The sequence below is a fragment of the Leopardus geoffroyi genome, chromosome C3, assembly GCF_018350155.1.
Source record: "Leopardus geoffroyi isolate Oge1 chromosome C3, O.geoffroyi_Oge1_pat1.0, whole genome shotgun sequence".
Taxonomy (NCBI): Eukaryota; Metazoa; Chordata; class Mammalia; order Carnivora; family Felidae; genus Leopardus; species Leopardus geoffroyi.
Genome location: NC_059338.1, coordinates 38,091,760 through 38,106,373, shown reverse-complemented (window position 1 = coordinate 38,106,373; position 14,614 = coordinate 38,091,760). Strand labels below are relative to the sequence as shown.

Sequence of the window (14,614 nt, the reverse complement as noted above, 5' to 3'; positions counted from 1 at the left end):
CTTAAATACATATTAAGTGAGAAAAGCAAATCTCAAAAGGCTACATATGTAAGATTCCAATTATATGACATACTGAAAGAAGCAAAACTATGGAGCCAGTAAAAGATCAGTGGTTGCCAAGGGTCAGGATGAATAGGCAGAGCACAGGGGAATTTTAGCGTTGTGAAACTAGTCTGCATGATACCATAATTATAGATACATGTCATCATATGTTTGTCAAAGCCAACAGAATGTACAATACCGAGAGTGAACCCTAATGTAAAGTACAGAGGGACACTGGGTACTAATGATGTATCAGTGCAGGTGTATCAATTTTGACAAATGTCCGCAGCTCGGCTGTGGGATGCTGACAGTGGGAAAGGCTGTAAGGATAGGGAGTAGACCAGTACAGAGAAAATTCTGGATTTTCTGCTCCATTTTGCTGTGTATCTAAAAGCCCTCTGAAAAATAGTCTGTTAAAAATAAATAAGTTATTTTTAAAAAAGCAAGCAGAGATACGATCATTGCATTCTGCTTAATGGTATCATGGGGGCAGTGTGAGCATAATTATGTTTAATCCAATTCTTTAAAGCCAAATAATTTTTAAACTAAAAGATCATCTCCCAGTGAGCCCATGTATTAATAATTCCATCAATAGTTTAGGTAAATTATTGCAGTTCAGAAGACAACAGAAGTAAATATGGAGGGTAATACTTGCAACACAATGACAATTTGTACAGTGAGCAGAAATGGGGGATTGTGAACATGTGCCCCCTGGTGGTAACTATATGAAATCACTAACTCAATCAACGTAAGTATGGGGTGATCCTACATTTATCAAAACTAAAATGGAACTAGGCTACCTTTTTTGTTGCACCTGGTGTCCCAGACCATAATGTTGCCATCTCTTCCACCTGTACAGAAGACGGCTATGGGGAAATAGTTTATAAGAAGTTAACAAAACCAGTCAATAATGCATGCATTTCAATTTAAGTTTCCTAGAGCATGTATTATATGTTACGCACTGTAATTGGCAGAGGAGATTAAAATCGAAAAAAATACATGGCTTAACAATAAGAGAAAACAAAGCCGTGAAGGGAAAAGACTACAAAGAACTCAAAAGGTTTATGCTGAAAAAAACACTTTACAGAAAAATCCCTCTGTGTAAATATTCTTAAAACCACACAAAACACTATATATGGTACGCTTATGGAAAGAATAATGATAAACAAACAGTAACCAAAATATACTGAGAGCTTACTAAGCGCTACACACTAACCCATGTGCTTTATATAAATTATCTCAATCCTTGTTATCAACCCTCTTAGGGGGTTATTACTATCCCCATTTTATTGATAAGAAAACTAAGGCATAGAGAAGATAAGTAACTTATAAAGATATTCTTAGCAGAATAAATCGAGAGCCCACTCTCCAAATCTCCAAGCTATACTGTCTCAGTATTAAAATATGGACCAGATCTACACAAAATGGTACAAGAGGTTGCCTCTAGGTTAGAAAAAAGGGCAATGGGATTAGAGAAGGGAACATAGGGGAACTTCAATTTATCTGTAATGTTTTACTCTTTAAAAACTAAACCAAAAAGACTCTGTTTCCTGTGTGAAAGAGTGAGCCCTTACCGAACCAATCTTTACCTGCATTAGCTATAAATTTTGGACAAAATATAAAAACCAACTACCTGAGGGCTGTTTAGAAACTGAACAAAAACATGCAATTTTTGGAGGGGAGTTTACACCTGAAGCAAATGATTGGCCTGGGCTAAATTACTGTTTTTTTGTAGTTTTGCCTTGAAGGTAACCACAGTTGCACGAGCAGTACCAGGCAGCTAAGATGCCAATAAAATATCTGCCATCTTTCAAGCCATAGGAACTAGGAAAAGGAGACTGAGACAACAAGAGCTGTCAGAGTGAGAGGGGAACTCCAGAGAGAGCCAGAGAAAGGGTAACTCTAATTCTGTGTTTAAATTTAAAGCACAGGGCACCTGGGTGGCTCAGTCGGTTAAGCCTCCGACTTCGGTTCAGGTCATGATCTCACAGCTTGTGAGTTCGAGCCCCATGTCGGGCTCTGTGCTGACAGCTCAGAGCCTGGAGCCTGCTTCAGATTCTGTGTCTCCCTCTCTCTGTGCCTCTCCTCTGCTCATACTGTCTCTAAAAATAAATAAACATTAAAAAAATTAAATTTAGCACAAGTCTCTGGTTGACCCCTGAACCATATATGCAAGGGAAAACCAAAGGCAGCTGGTAATTAAGGCTTACGTTGAAGAACTGAAAATGGGGTCTGACCCTTCTGTATGTCTAACAGCCTGCCATCTAACTACTACTGAGTTAATTGCCTGTTAAAACAAAAATATCAACAAATGAAAGTCCAGGGAAATAAAAATGACTTTGCCCAAGAGTTTAGAGGCAGAAACCACATTAAAACAGGGGTTCTACATATGGTTGTAAAAGTGCGCCCTGTACAAAGGCATTTGGCTGAAGGATCTAAAATCTAATCTGTGTTTACCAACCAAACTATGTGGCCTTGGGGGCAGTGTCCAACCAGATAATTCATGCTAGAGCACCTACAGACTACTGGGAGCCATGATAAAAGCCACCAGCCCCAATTTCTAACACAGTGCTTTTTTCTACTAGACCACATTGGCATAGACTTACTGTATAGAGTTTAAAGAAATTAAGTGAAGGGACCAAAAGATACAGTGTTTCCCTTTCCTATTACTCTTTAAATAAATTTACTTTGTAAGGTAAATTTTCATCTTATTTTTATAAACTCACAGCAAACTCTGACACAGTAGTAAATCAGAACACAAACACCTAACTTTATACAATAGATATATGAATGAAAACTTAGAGGTAAAAACTATGCCATTTATTTTTCTTCAAGGTTCCGCTCTCAAAAGCAACCACAGTCAATTAAAATTGACATTTTTTTTAGTACATATCAGCTCAACAGCTCAGTTTGATTTTCCTGAGTGCTCATGTGAATAAATAAAAATGTTCCTTTTAAAAATAGAATATTTCTTAATGATAAAGGAGACTGCAATACTTGTCTTTACCACTGAGGTAAAAATCAGATTAGTTCAGCCACTTCTTTGAGATCAGTGTTTGTTGGTCTTTTTGTTAAAAAAAAAAAAAAAATTCAGTGAGAAACTAATAGAGGAAGGAGAAAAGAAGTGAACAGAAATGAAGAGCTCATTCAGACAATCCTTTTTCCCTAGCTACTACAGCACTGTTCTGTATTATATCACTCTTTATATCTTCTTTCTCTATTATAATAGCAAAATAAATATAGAAAGATCAACTGCGAGCAAATAATGGTTGAAAACATATTAGAGAATTGGGCCATTTAAAGTAATTAAATAGTAAATTTTTAGGTAGAGAATCATGCCCATTTTATCAAGTTTCCCACTCTATCCTCACACCCCATTTAATTAAAATTTTACAAGTAAAGTATCTAATTTATAAATAGAGTTAACCAGTGTCCACTACAGGTTTTGATTTTAAAGGACACTCGAAGTTGTACAGAGGTATTGTGGCTGTTTATAAGTATTTACCTTATCTGCAAGATTATAGAAAAAAATTATCTGAAGATTCTTAACAGGGACAAGCTGGAGATAATGTCCATAAGAACGGGACTAAAAGCCAACTTTATTTCATGGGTTTCAGTCATGAGACTCTCAATCATCTATGTAGGTAAAGTAGCATCTCTGACAGGGGAAAGGGAGGAAACAATCACAGCTTCTTATTAACTCACTATAAAGGTTAAGGACATGAAAGAGGAAAGGTACAAACCTACCTTTCTCAAACTTAGAAAAGGCAACTGATTTGAGGCTGCACTGATGACCTTTGCATGTTCCAATCAGCTCACCAGCTTTTACATCCCAAAATTTGGCTGTTTGATCACCTGCTGCTGTAACCTTTCAAAAATAAGGTATCATAATTTAATAAAGAAACGCTTTACCAGTGTTTACCCAAATTCCAATAAAATGAAAGTCACTTACAAGCTTAAGTTCACCAGGAACCCAGGCCAGATCAAAGACAGCATTCCAGTGAGCCATCCATTCTAAACAAAGAAAATGGTGAATGTGAAATGTCTAGACTATGTTCGGGGTAGCCATATCAATAGCCGTCTGAATTTCTTGAAAGCTGTTGTGAAAAGATCAGTCATCAGCACCCCACAGTCCATGGGCCAAAGAGAACTTGTGTACACACAGACATTATACATTCCCTTTACTACTATAGAGAACTACCATTTGATATCAAATTCCTTTCCATGAGGTGACTAGTAATATACTCTCTAAAATGGAATGTTTCTGAAACATTTCCAGTTCAAAAATCTTCATCATGCTCTCTGAATGCAATCTAAACTAGTTTGACATTCAAGGTTCTGCATACTTTGGTCTTTATCTCTGTTGCAAGGTTTATCTCTCACTGTTCTCCATATATCTTATTCCAACCAAACTGGATCACTCCCTATTCCCTAATTGTAGCCTATGCTTTCTTATCTCTAGGGCTCTGCTGATGCTTTTGCCTCCACCTGGCGTGTCCTATTCCACCTCCATTGGTTTAAATACCATAGTCCAACTCAAATATCCTACACCTCATGAAAAATTTTCCTTGCCATCTTTACTACACGAAAGTTTTCCTTTTGACACCTGTGGCATTTTTCTTGTACATCTACATCATTTATAGCCTGTTTTATTTATCTCCACACTTGACTTAACTAGTTCCAAACTATCAGCTTCTTAAGGTCAGCAGAACTTTTCCTTGGGAAATGCTTGGGCAACATAAATACTTGAAAGTGATGTTTCCTCCAACCACGTTAAGTGTAAAAGATTTAACTTCTTAAAAGAAGAACTGTTTTTAATCCTAAAATGTGTGTGTGTGTGTGTGTGTGTGTGTGTTTTTAAACTTTCAGTAAAGGTATTGCCATAGTTAATAATATTGACAGAAAGGCAGTCCACCATTTACTTTGGGCCTGGTCCCTGAACAGGCTTATTCAGAAGTGAATAGGGGCACCTGGGTGGCTCAGTTGGTTGAGTGACCGACTTCAGCTCAGGTCATGATCTCACGGTTTGTGGGTTTGAGCCCCGTGTCGGGCTCTGTGCTGACAGCTCAGAGCCTGGAGCCTGCTTTGGATTCTGTGTCTCCCTCTCTCTCTGCCCCTCCCCCACTCATGCTTTATCTCTGTCTCAGAAATAAACATTAAAAAAAAAAAAAATTAAAAAAAAGAAGTGAATATAATTGGTAATATATCCAAATAACAATTTACACGAGGCTTTATGAATTCAGAATAATGTTAAAACAACAAGTTTAGACCTAGACTTACCTTTGACACACTTCTTTCGATTGGCTTGTGATTCTGTGTTATATAACCTAACGAAGCCTTCTTCATTGGCAACTGCTAGTATATGCTCCATATTGGGAGCTAAATAAGAAATAAAAAATAAAATATATAAAAAGTAACACAAAAATTTTAAAGCTGAGTATAAAGCTCTAAAAACAATACAGTATAGATTAACTGAATGCTACTAGTTAAACACAAAGAATCTGTTTGAAAAGAGGGAAGAGGATTCTACCCAAATAGCATTTGATATGGTAGAGACGTTATTTGAATTAAAGACTGCTTAAAATTTGCCATAATATCTAATTCAGTGAATGACTCAAAACCACCAAAATTATCTTCAGATAATCTCTTATTTAGAGAAGGGTAGTACTTAAACAAAGTAAGAGTGGTACTGACCAATGGCGAAGAAAAGCATATGATACAAGCCACCAGCAAGTTGAGTCTACTAGTTAAATTTCCTTTTCATACCCTTTTACTTTTCCTCTCTTAAACCATTAACCGTGGGGACAAGTACTTCTATTTCTGTTCATATGTTCCCCAATGCATTATAGAAAGAAAGAGATTCCATCAGACCAAAAGGTGTACCTACTGGGCAAAACAGTTTTTCATGATGGCTGAACCTTTGCAATCCTTTCCCAGTATCAATTAAAAAACAACAAAACCAACAATGCTCTAATAGTCTATGCTTTAGAGGAAATCTATAATTATGCATAGAGATTAAGAAAAGCCTATTTCATAAATCATAGAACAGTTATTAGAAAAATTCTAGGGGCACTTGGGTGGCTCAGTTGTTAAGTGACCGACTTCAGCTCAGGTCATGATCTCACAGTTGGTGAGTTCGAGCCCCATGTCAAGCTCTGTGCTGACAGCTCAGAGCCTGGAGCCTGCTTTGGATTCTGTGTCTCCCTCTTTCTCTGCCCCTCCCCTGCTCATGCTCTGTTTCTGTTTCAAAAATAAAAAATAAACATTAAAAAAAAAACATAGAAAAACTCTACCATCTATCTAACTTACTTTTTCTTGAAAGGGGGACAGCCAGTATTATTTCTTCTCTAAATGTGAAACAGATTATTTCTGAGCAAGCCTAGATTAGATAGTAATTCTCTTACCAGAAGAGAAGGTACATCCAAAAGGAGGAACTGGGACTCCTGTTTCTCCATAAGAAGTGTGCTCATCATTACAGTTGCACTGATAACCAGTTAGAAGGGACTGTAGAGGGTACTGTGAAGACCATCCTAAAGTAAGACACAATTCCTTATAGAATTCCAATATATCATCACATATCAGTACTTTAAACAAGCACAGAGGTACATATCTGTTTTTAAAAGCTTTACATACTTTATATAGATCCACTCACTATCCAGGATCCTCTAGAATACAGTTTCTGATATTTCCCTAAGGGAATCTGAGGTAGAAAGGTAGAAATGAAAGAGCGCACTCAACTTCTGGTGAGGTACAGCTTTAGGCTTAAATGGAGTCTTAACCCATTTTAAATGGAGACTCTCCTTTGTACAGTGGAGATTTTAAAAAGCAAGTGGCCAAACGTTGGAAAAAAAAAAAAAAAAAGGGGCGCCTGGGTGGCGCAGTTGGTTAGGCGTCCGACTTCAGCCAGGTCACGATCTCGCGGTCCGTGAGTTCGAGCCCCGCGTCAGGCTCTGGGCTGATGGCTCAGAGCCTGGAGCCTGTTTCCGATTCTGTGTCTCCCTCTCTCTCTGCCCCTCCCCCGTTCATGCTCTGTCTCTCTCTGTCCCAAAAATAAATAAACGTTGAAAAAAAAAAAAAAAAAAGCAAGTGGCCTCTGCACATTAAAAAAGATCTTACCTCTCCTCCACCCTTTGGTGACAACCACAAAACACAACCACAAAGATTACCGCAACCATTAAAACTGCCCTTCTCTTCAATTAAAAATTGTTTCCAGAGTTTCTAAATCAACATCACCGCAAACTCTTAAATTACTAGAAATATTGTACATAATCCAATGGTCAAAGAGTTAAAGGAAATAATGTAGGTAAATGTGCCCACCTAGCCACTAACATATTCACAAGTAAATTCTAATTCCATTTCCTCTTTCCTTACCAGTGCTGAAATTCTAGGATTCTAAAATGTTAACAGCAACAAGTCACAGTATCTTAAAGTACATGAGAGCAGTTTTCATGTGAGGCATTACATACCTACCCCTAGAGTACAATCGGTTAAGCCCTGGGTAGTGGTAGGGTCAGGGAAGTCTTTAGAGTCTTTAGAAATCGAAGTTGAGAGATGAGTAAGTTTTCACTGAATATACAAGAGAGAGGAAGAAATTCAGGGTACAGGGAGAATTTATTCAACTTGGGTCAGAGATCTAATGTGCACTATGGTCCTAAATAAATAGTAAGCAATCTTCAAAGATTTGTTTTATCATTTAGATATAGGGGTCAATACATTTCAAATATTTAAAATATTTAAATATTTTAAACTGAGAACTGAGAACTAAATGTTTATTAAGCACCAGAGGACAATGAAGTTACATTCTATTGAGAGCTGTCTAAATAATTAATAAACCCTCTTACATTTTAGGGTACTTTTAATTTCCACTTTCATCAAAAATACTGTTTGGAGAAGACCTCTTAGTCTGACATACCTCAGACACATCTAGCTTTGGTGTTCCTAGAGATAACCGGAAAGAATCGGTACAAAAGAAGCAAAGAATACAATCCAGATTTAGTCATTATTCCTGGGGATATTACCTCAAGGTCAGGTATCAGGGTAAATAAGCCATTAAAAGACCATTAAAGGAAGAATACAACAGTTATGTTGTAAAATATACATCTACAGGATGAATTTTAAAACAAAAACCTGTATTCTAAAGTCATGCAAATGTACACTTGTGGTTTGGGATTAAAAAATATAATAATCTAATGATTGCAACCCAAAGAGTCTAAAGGACCAAGTCGTGAACAATTTAGGCAGAACTGAACAGGATAAGCTCTGGAGATGCAATTCTCTGCAATTACACAGGGACTCCTTCAAACTCTACCTTACTGCTTATGGACTAATATGCACAAAAGGCCTAACAGGGCTTGGTAACTTGTCCCCATCCACCCTTACATTTCTGCACTCCCTATAACAAACAGTTGTAGACGGCTCTCTCAACCAACTGTTGGATCCTTATTGTGCTTTGCAGTTTCCAATACGAATGTATAATGCTTTCCCCCCATAACACTCACTTGGAAAAGCCTGTTCTTTCCTCGATGTACAATTTAAGCCCCTAGAATTACACGCCAATTTTTCAAGGAGTATCTAAGATATGAGAGTTTTCAGTGAATCATTTGATATATGTGCATTTCTATAATGTCTGAGAAGGTTGTGGCTCTTTTCCCTCCTCTCCCTTCATCACTGTCTTTCTTCTACTTTTCAAAAGAAAGGCATTTCCATGTCCCAATCTTAAAACTTGTGTTGATCCAAAGTATAAAAACTTATGGGACTCCAACTAAGAGACAATAGGATAATTCCTTTAATAAAGGCATCATAAATAGCCCAATCCATCTCTTTAAGATATACTTCCAATGAAATTTTATTTTTTGCTTCATAATTAGTTATCAATATTAATAGTCCATATTGTTTTGATAACTTGCATACTAATAACTGTAACAATTCAGAAGAAACTCTTGACACTTAGAGCCTTATGATTACAGACAATTTTGACAGTGTGGTCAGTAAGACCTAGAATCAAGCCTAGAATCAAATTACATAAGGATAAATCCTGTGAAAGACAGTGGAAATAAAATCAAGAGAAAAAGCAACTATAGCTGACCTTGAACACAGGTTTGAACTGTGCGAGTCCCTTGACATGTGGATTTTTTTTGACAAATAGAGTACTGTAAATGAATTTTCTCTTCCTAATGATTAACTTTTCTCTAGTTTTATCGTAAAAATACAGTATATAATATGCATAACATAGAAAGCGTGCGTTAACTATGTTATTGGTAAGACTTCCTTCCAGTTAACAGGAGGCTATTAGTAAAGCTGTGGAGAAGTCAAAAGTTATGGTGGAATTTTGACTGCGTGGCATTGATGACTCTAACCCCCATGTTGCTCAAGGTTCAACTGTACATGCAAAATATGGCAGTTAAAGAGTTTGTTCATACTTAAAAAAAATGATTGATGTGATCATCAAATCACTAGTTTTTATATTCTATTAGATACATTTTAATTTTTTATTTTAAAATTTCAGTAAGTTTAAACCTATGATAAAAACTTTTAGATAACAATTTAAAAATAGATACAGGAGTAATCAGATTTCCACTTTAGAAAGACTGTTAGCAGCAATGTGGAGCATAAACTGGAAAGAGAGAAACTAAGAGACCATTTAGGAAACTTGTTATTTAGTACAGACAAGAAGTTATCAGGACCCAGTGGAAATGGAATGGTAAGCATAGAACAGATCCAAGATACACTGATGAGGCAAAATCAGTGGGAATAGAGAGGACAGATTCAAGAGGTTTTAAGAGAACTTTCTGTATCTTGTGGACAGCAGAGGAATTTTGGTTGACTCAAGTTTCTGGCTAAGAAGACTAGTTTCAGATAATGGGACCACTCCCTAAAGTAGGTAATAGAGCAGGTTTGAGAAAAAAGTTCCGTTTCGAGTACTTGAGTCTGAGATGTTTGTGAGACTGACCTGCCGGGTGAAGATACTCACACAGCTTTTATAGGAATGGATGTAAAGTATAGGGAATGGAAGGTTGCAGGTAGTAGGGGAAGAAGGCCTGGTTGTGGCTATGATCATCCATAGGAGTAGGCAGAAGGAGAAAAGGGGCCTAGAATGGAACGCCAACATGGAAGGGGAAAGAAGAAGGTCCTACAAAATTCAGTGCATAGTATGTAACAATGAATGAATTTCAGAGTCTGACACATAACAATAAATGAGTATTTGTGAATGAGAGAGAGAGGGGAAGTAGACAGATATACTGAGAGAATGAGGAAAAAAATCTGTTACAAAATAGGGGCTAACTATAGCCCCAATAGCTTGCCTCAGGTCTCACAGATAGTAAGGACTCGTGCTGGAATTAAAACTCAGGCAGTTTAACTCCAAAGATAGAGCTCTTATCCACTGGGCAGTACTGCCACTCAGGACACAGGGCACAGAGAAGGTACTTAAGCAAGGTCCCAGGCGAGTCAGAGAGGGGCATTTCGAGTACCATCAGAAAAATATACAAGGGGGAAGTAGGTAAGGATGGTACAAAGTTCAGAATGGGGGCAAGAAACTGAGGGACTATTCCTCAGTCTACTACTTCTCAATATCCTTTTCCTAGACCTTTGCCTTAATAATATAAAAAGTTCCCTTCTCAGATTCTTTTTGTTTTCCACATGATGTCAAGGGGGAAAGAAGACCTAGTCCCTTTTTAAATGAACGGGATTTCATTTCTATCCAACCTCAGTCTGGGTAGTAACTCCCTGGTCAGAAACTTACCAGAAAGTTTCAGGTTGATGATACTCAAACCTGAGCTCAAAACTCCTATTGCCAATGTTTTAACCTAAGGAACCCCAACAACTGTAGCGAGTAAGTTGGATTTCTACATACCACCAACACAGAAACATCCCCAAGTTATACCGCTACAGTGAAAAACGAAACAAACAAAGCATTTTAATCCCATTTCTGTAAATAACAATACATACTACCTTGGCATCGAAAAACATTTGTAATAATATACTTTAATCTACTATCAGTGATTATCTCTGGGGGATGTGGTTAAGGGCATTTTTCACTGTGTAATTTCGAATTTTTATGCACATGCAGTAATCAGGGGGAACATTTTTTTGGACCATGCTGGAAGCAGATGTTCTGTCTTCTCTGCTTGACTGAGTTCTTTAATAGCGAATCATATTCACCAGCGTATACAGCAAACAGTAGGGCTTACTAAAGTTCTACAACAAATGAAATCAATGAGTTAACAAATGGATCCGTAAATGAGTCTTGAAGATCTCACAAAGCTGTTAAACCGCACACACACACACTCAAATGCCCGCATTGTCCAGTTAATGTGCAATATAGACAAGCCGTAAAGAAGGCCAGCCGATTCAACTTTCCTCCCTCCGTCGGCCCGTATTACAATTTAAAACCTCCCGATTACGATTAAAAGTGTCCCAAGGACAGGAAAGTGCAGCTTTCTTCAGTAGTTCTCACTAACACGAACTCACTTTGGCCGTGGGAGAACTCGGGGGCTGGGAAACAGAGTTGGAGTCGGCCTTGGTCCGCGGTGTTGTTCGGGGGAGGTGAAGCCCGCCAGCAACAAGTAGCGGTTAGGGCCGTTACTCACCATTTCTCGGGACGCCGAACTGGGGCTGGCGGAGCACCGAATTGAAAAGCATCTGGGCCAGAGGAAAAGGTTCAACTGCAAGAAAAGCCGTGGAAATGCCCCTAGGTTCTGCAGAAATCGTAGCTTGCGCCCCTCTGAACACGACTAGTTATTGCCTCCAACTCCCGCCACTGTAAGCCCCGGCCACCAAACTCCCCGCCAAACTGACGTCACGCCCTCTGATTGGCTCTCGCCGCGGCGTCCGGGCGCCTCCGAGTCACTTCCCCCTTCCAATCCCCGCCTCCTTTTCTCCGAGCCGCGGGAACCCAGAGTTCTGGAGCTCCCTGAGCGCCTGCGCGGGGGGCCGCAGAGGCGCTGGCGAACGGCGGGGAGACCAGGGCGCATGCGTAACAGGGCTTGACATAGCGCGGAGGAAAAATCCGCGAGGTGGTGGAAGAAGATGGCGGTGCTGGGGCAGAGTTTGCAATCTTTTTAAATAGGCTAGTCGAGTAACTATTCGGGTCATGGCGTCAAACTCAACTAAGTCTTTCCTGGCAGATGCCGGCTATGGCGAACAGGAGCTGGATGCTAACTCTGCCCTTATGGAATTAGACAAAGGTATTCGAAAGAGCGGGCTGAGCGGGTGAAACGGGTGTGGGGGGCACTGGCGCCACCAGGCGGTGGTGGCCGCCGGACAGGCGCATGCGCCTAGTTTTCCTGGGAGAGGGAGAGAGGGCGGGGGCGGGCACCCATGCTTTTGGGGAATCCAGAGCTTTTGCAGCTCTGGTAGATTGCAGGGAAATTGCAACGTTGCTGGCTTGGCTTTGCACCAGTTGAACAAGTAGCGAGCTCCAGTGATGGGCCCGATTTGATCACTTGAGGGCACGGTTCCCCGATTTTCCAAGCAGTTTGTAAAAATGCTAAATTTAAATTGTGAAATTGTTTTTCAGTACGTTCAGTTGAGACAAGGTCTTCACCAGGAGTGCTAAATAATAATCTTACACCCACTTTATAGCGTTGTATTTTATTTCTGTAACTCTGTTACCTACGGGTTACTAGGCAGGTTAAATATGGCTAAGAAAATCCAAAAAGCATCGCCCCTTTTTTTTGTAAATTCCACGAGTTCTCTTTTCCTGTCGGAGAAGGGGTGAGAGGTGCGAGGGCTGCTTGGTGTAGTCGAAGGAGCTTTGGAGTTAGACTGAGTCAAATTCCAATGCCACTAATTTTATTATCATGGACAGGGCACCTAAGTTCACCTAACCTAGGTATTTTGTCTCCAAAGTGGGTTCAGTACCATTGAGCTGGCAAGACTATTGTAAATATTGATATAAGTGTATGCAAAGGAAGCCTTTATTAAATGCTAAAGAGATATGCCTTCTTAGAGATGGATGTGGGAGGCAAAGGCAAATATTTGACGGTAAAGAACTAAAGTATTAAACCTTTCAGTGTACTTCAGTGATTTTTATTGAATGGAGGAAACGTTTTGTCACCTGGTATACAGTTAATTCTTCATTGACCAGAGCCAATGTATACTTTATCGAGGATTGGGACTACAGCTTAGAAGGATCTGTCTTTAAGTCCACTTTGAGCCATTTCCCAGCTCTCTAACGTGGACACTCTGTCAACTTTTTGGGATTTCGTTTTTTTGTTTTTTAACCTGTAAACATTTCTAGTAGGTAGGTCTAGATAAGAGTTTATCAGAAAAAGCTTTTAACTCCTTTTGATCAACATAAAGATGTCACAGCACTCCAATGAGATATTCCTTTGGTTGAGTCACATTATCTTTAGTACATCCTCATCAGCCAAGAAAATGATGCTGGGCTTTGCTTTCTCTTACCAAAGCCGTGGGCCGGTTCCCCCTATGAAATATCAAATTATAATAGTAAATTTGATTTTTAAACACCACATAATCCTTTCATTCTGGAAATTCCTTCCTATTTCCCAGTGAAAGTTGCAGGTCTGGATATCTAATAACTCTACCAATTCTAAAGACATTTTCTACCACTCTGGTTCAGGTGGGCTCATTTCATGACAGTAGGACAGTGGTTGTAGAACAAAGATCAGGATCAGGCTCTGAAGAAGTTGAGAAATCTAGAATTCCTAAAAATTTGACATTGTGTTAAAAAATATATAACACAATTTTTGCTTTTTAGAAGTTGATATAGCATACGGTATTTCATATCTGTAAGAAATAAATGCATGATTATTGAGTGTTTAACTATAAACCGGCAGTCAGTCCTAGGTATTAAGCAAGTGATCGTGTTCAAGTCTCCCAGCAGTACCCCAGGTGAGTATTCCCCAGATGTCTCAGGCTCAGAAAGATAATTTGAACAATATAAGAACAAAACTTGTGGGGGCGCCTGGGTGGCTCAGTCGGTTGAGGGTCCGACTTTGGCTCAGGTCATGATCTCACAGTTGGTGAGTTTGAGCCCCGCGTCGGGCTCTGTGCTGCCGGCTCAGAGCCTGGAGCCTGCTTCGGACTCTGTGTCTCCCTCGCTCTCTGCCCTTCCCCCACTCGTGCTCTATCTTTCTTTCTCTTAAAAATAAATAAACATTAAAAAAAAAAAAGAACAAAACTTTTGTTCTTTTTCATTTCACCATGCTCCCCTTTTAAAGCTGTTATGAAATTAGATTACAGGAATGGCCAGTTTCATTAGAATATAGTTTAGTATTTTAACTATTGAGTCATTTCATCCTGTATCTGTTAAAGTATTTCTGTTTTATGAGCCAAAGGTCATAGGGTCAGAAGGCTACAAGTTCTGACTTTGTTTTAATTCCCAAACATCTAGACCAGAGTTCCCCAAATTGTATTCCAAGGAATAGTTTCTCAAGTGTTTTAATAGGAGGTTCTTAGTCCATAGCCCCTTGCACCCCGCAAAATGTACTCTCACATTCACACACACAACTTATTTCATCAGGCTTTGTACTAGGGAAACAGTGACAAAACAAAATGAAGCCCCTGCATCTGTAGAGCTTATATTTGGGACAGAGAAAACAGGCAATAA

At 39.1% G+C, this 14,614-nt stretch overlaps 2 protein-coding genes across 5 annotated transcripts in view; one reads left to right on the top strand and one right to left on the bottom strand.

Moving 5' to 3' along the window:
- DTL (denticleless E3 ubiquitin protein ligase homolog) overlaps positions 1 to 11,835 on the bottom strand; it is a 48,825-nt gene extending 36,990 nt beyond the window's left edge. For 2 of the 4 annotated variants that reach the window (XM_045452464.1, XM_045452466.1), the window contains exons 1-6: positions 11,631 to 11,822; positions 6,447 to 6,572; positions 5,323 to 5,421; positions 3,995 to 4,056; positions 3,790 to 3,910; positions 843 to 908 (exon numbers count right to left, since the gene is read on the bottom strand). In XM_045452464.1, coding sequence (XP_045308420.1) covers positions 843 to 908; positions 3,790 to 3,910; positions 3,995 to 4,056; positions 5,323 to 5,421; positions 6,447 to 6,572; positions 11,631 to 11,682 — 526 coding nt within the window. In that variant the 5' untranslated portion in view covers positions 11,683 to 11,822. Of the gene's footprint in view, positions 1 to 842; positions 909 to 3,789; positions 3,911 to 3,994; positions 4,057 to 5,322; positions 5,422 to 6,446; positions 6,573 to 11,630 lie in introns of all 4 variants that reach the window. The other 2 variants (XM_045452465.1, XM_045452467.1) reach the window with 2 other exon arrangements.
- Positions 11,836 to 11,914: 79 nt separating this feature from the next.
- INTS7 (integrator complex subunit 7) overlaps positions 11,915 to 14,614 on the top strand; it is a 93,738-nt gene continuing 91,038 nt past the window's right edge. The window contains exon 1 of the mRNA XM_045452462.1: positions 11,915 to 12,227. Coding sequence (XP_045308418.1) covers positions 12,134 to 12,227 — 94 coding nt within the window. The 5' untranslated portion in view covers positions 11,915 to 12,133. The remainder of the gene's footprint in view (positions 12,228 to 14,614) is intronic.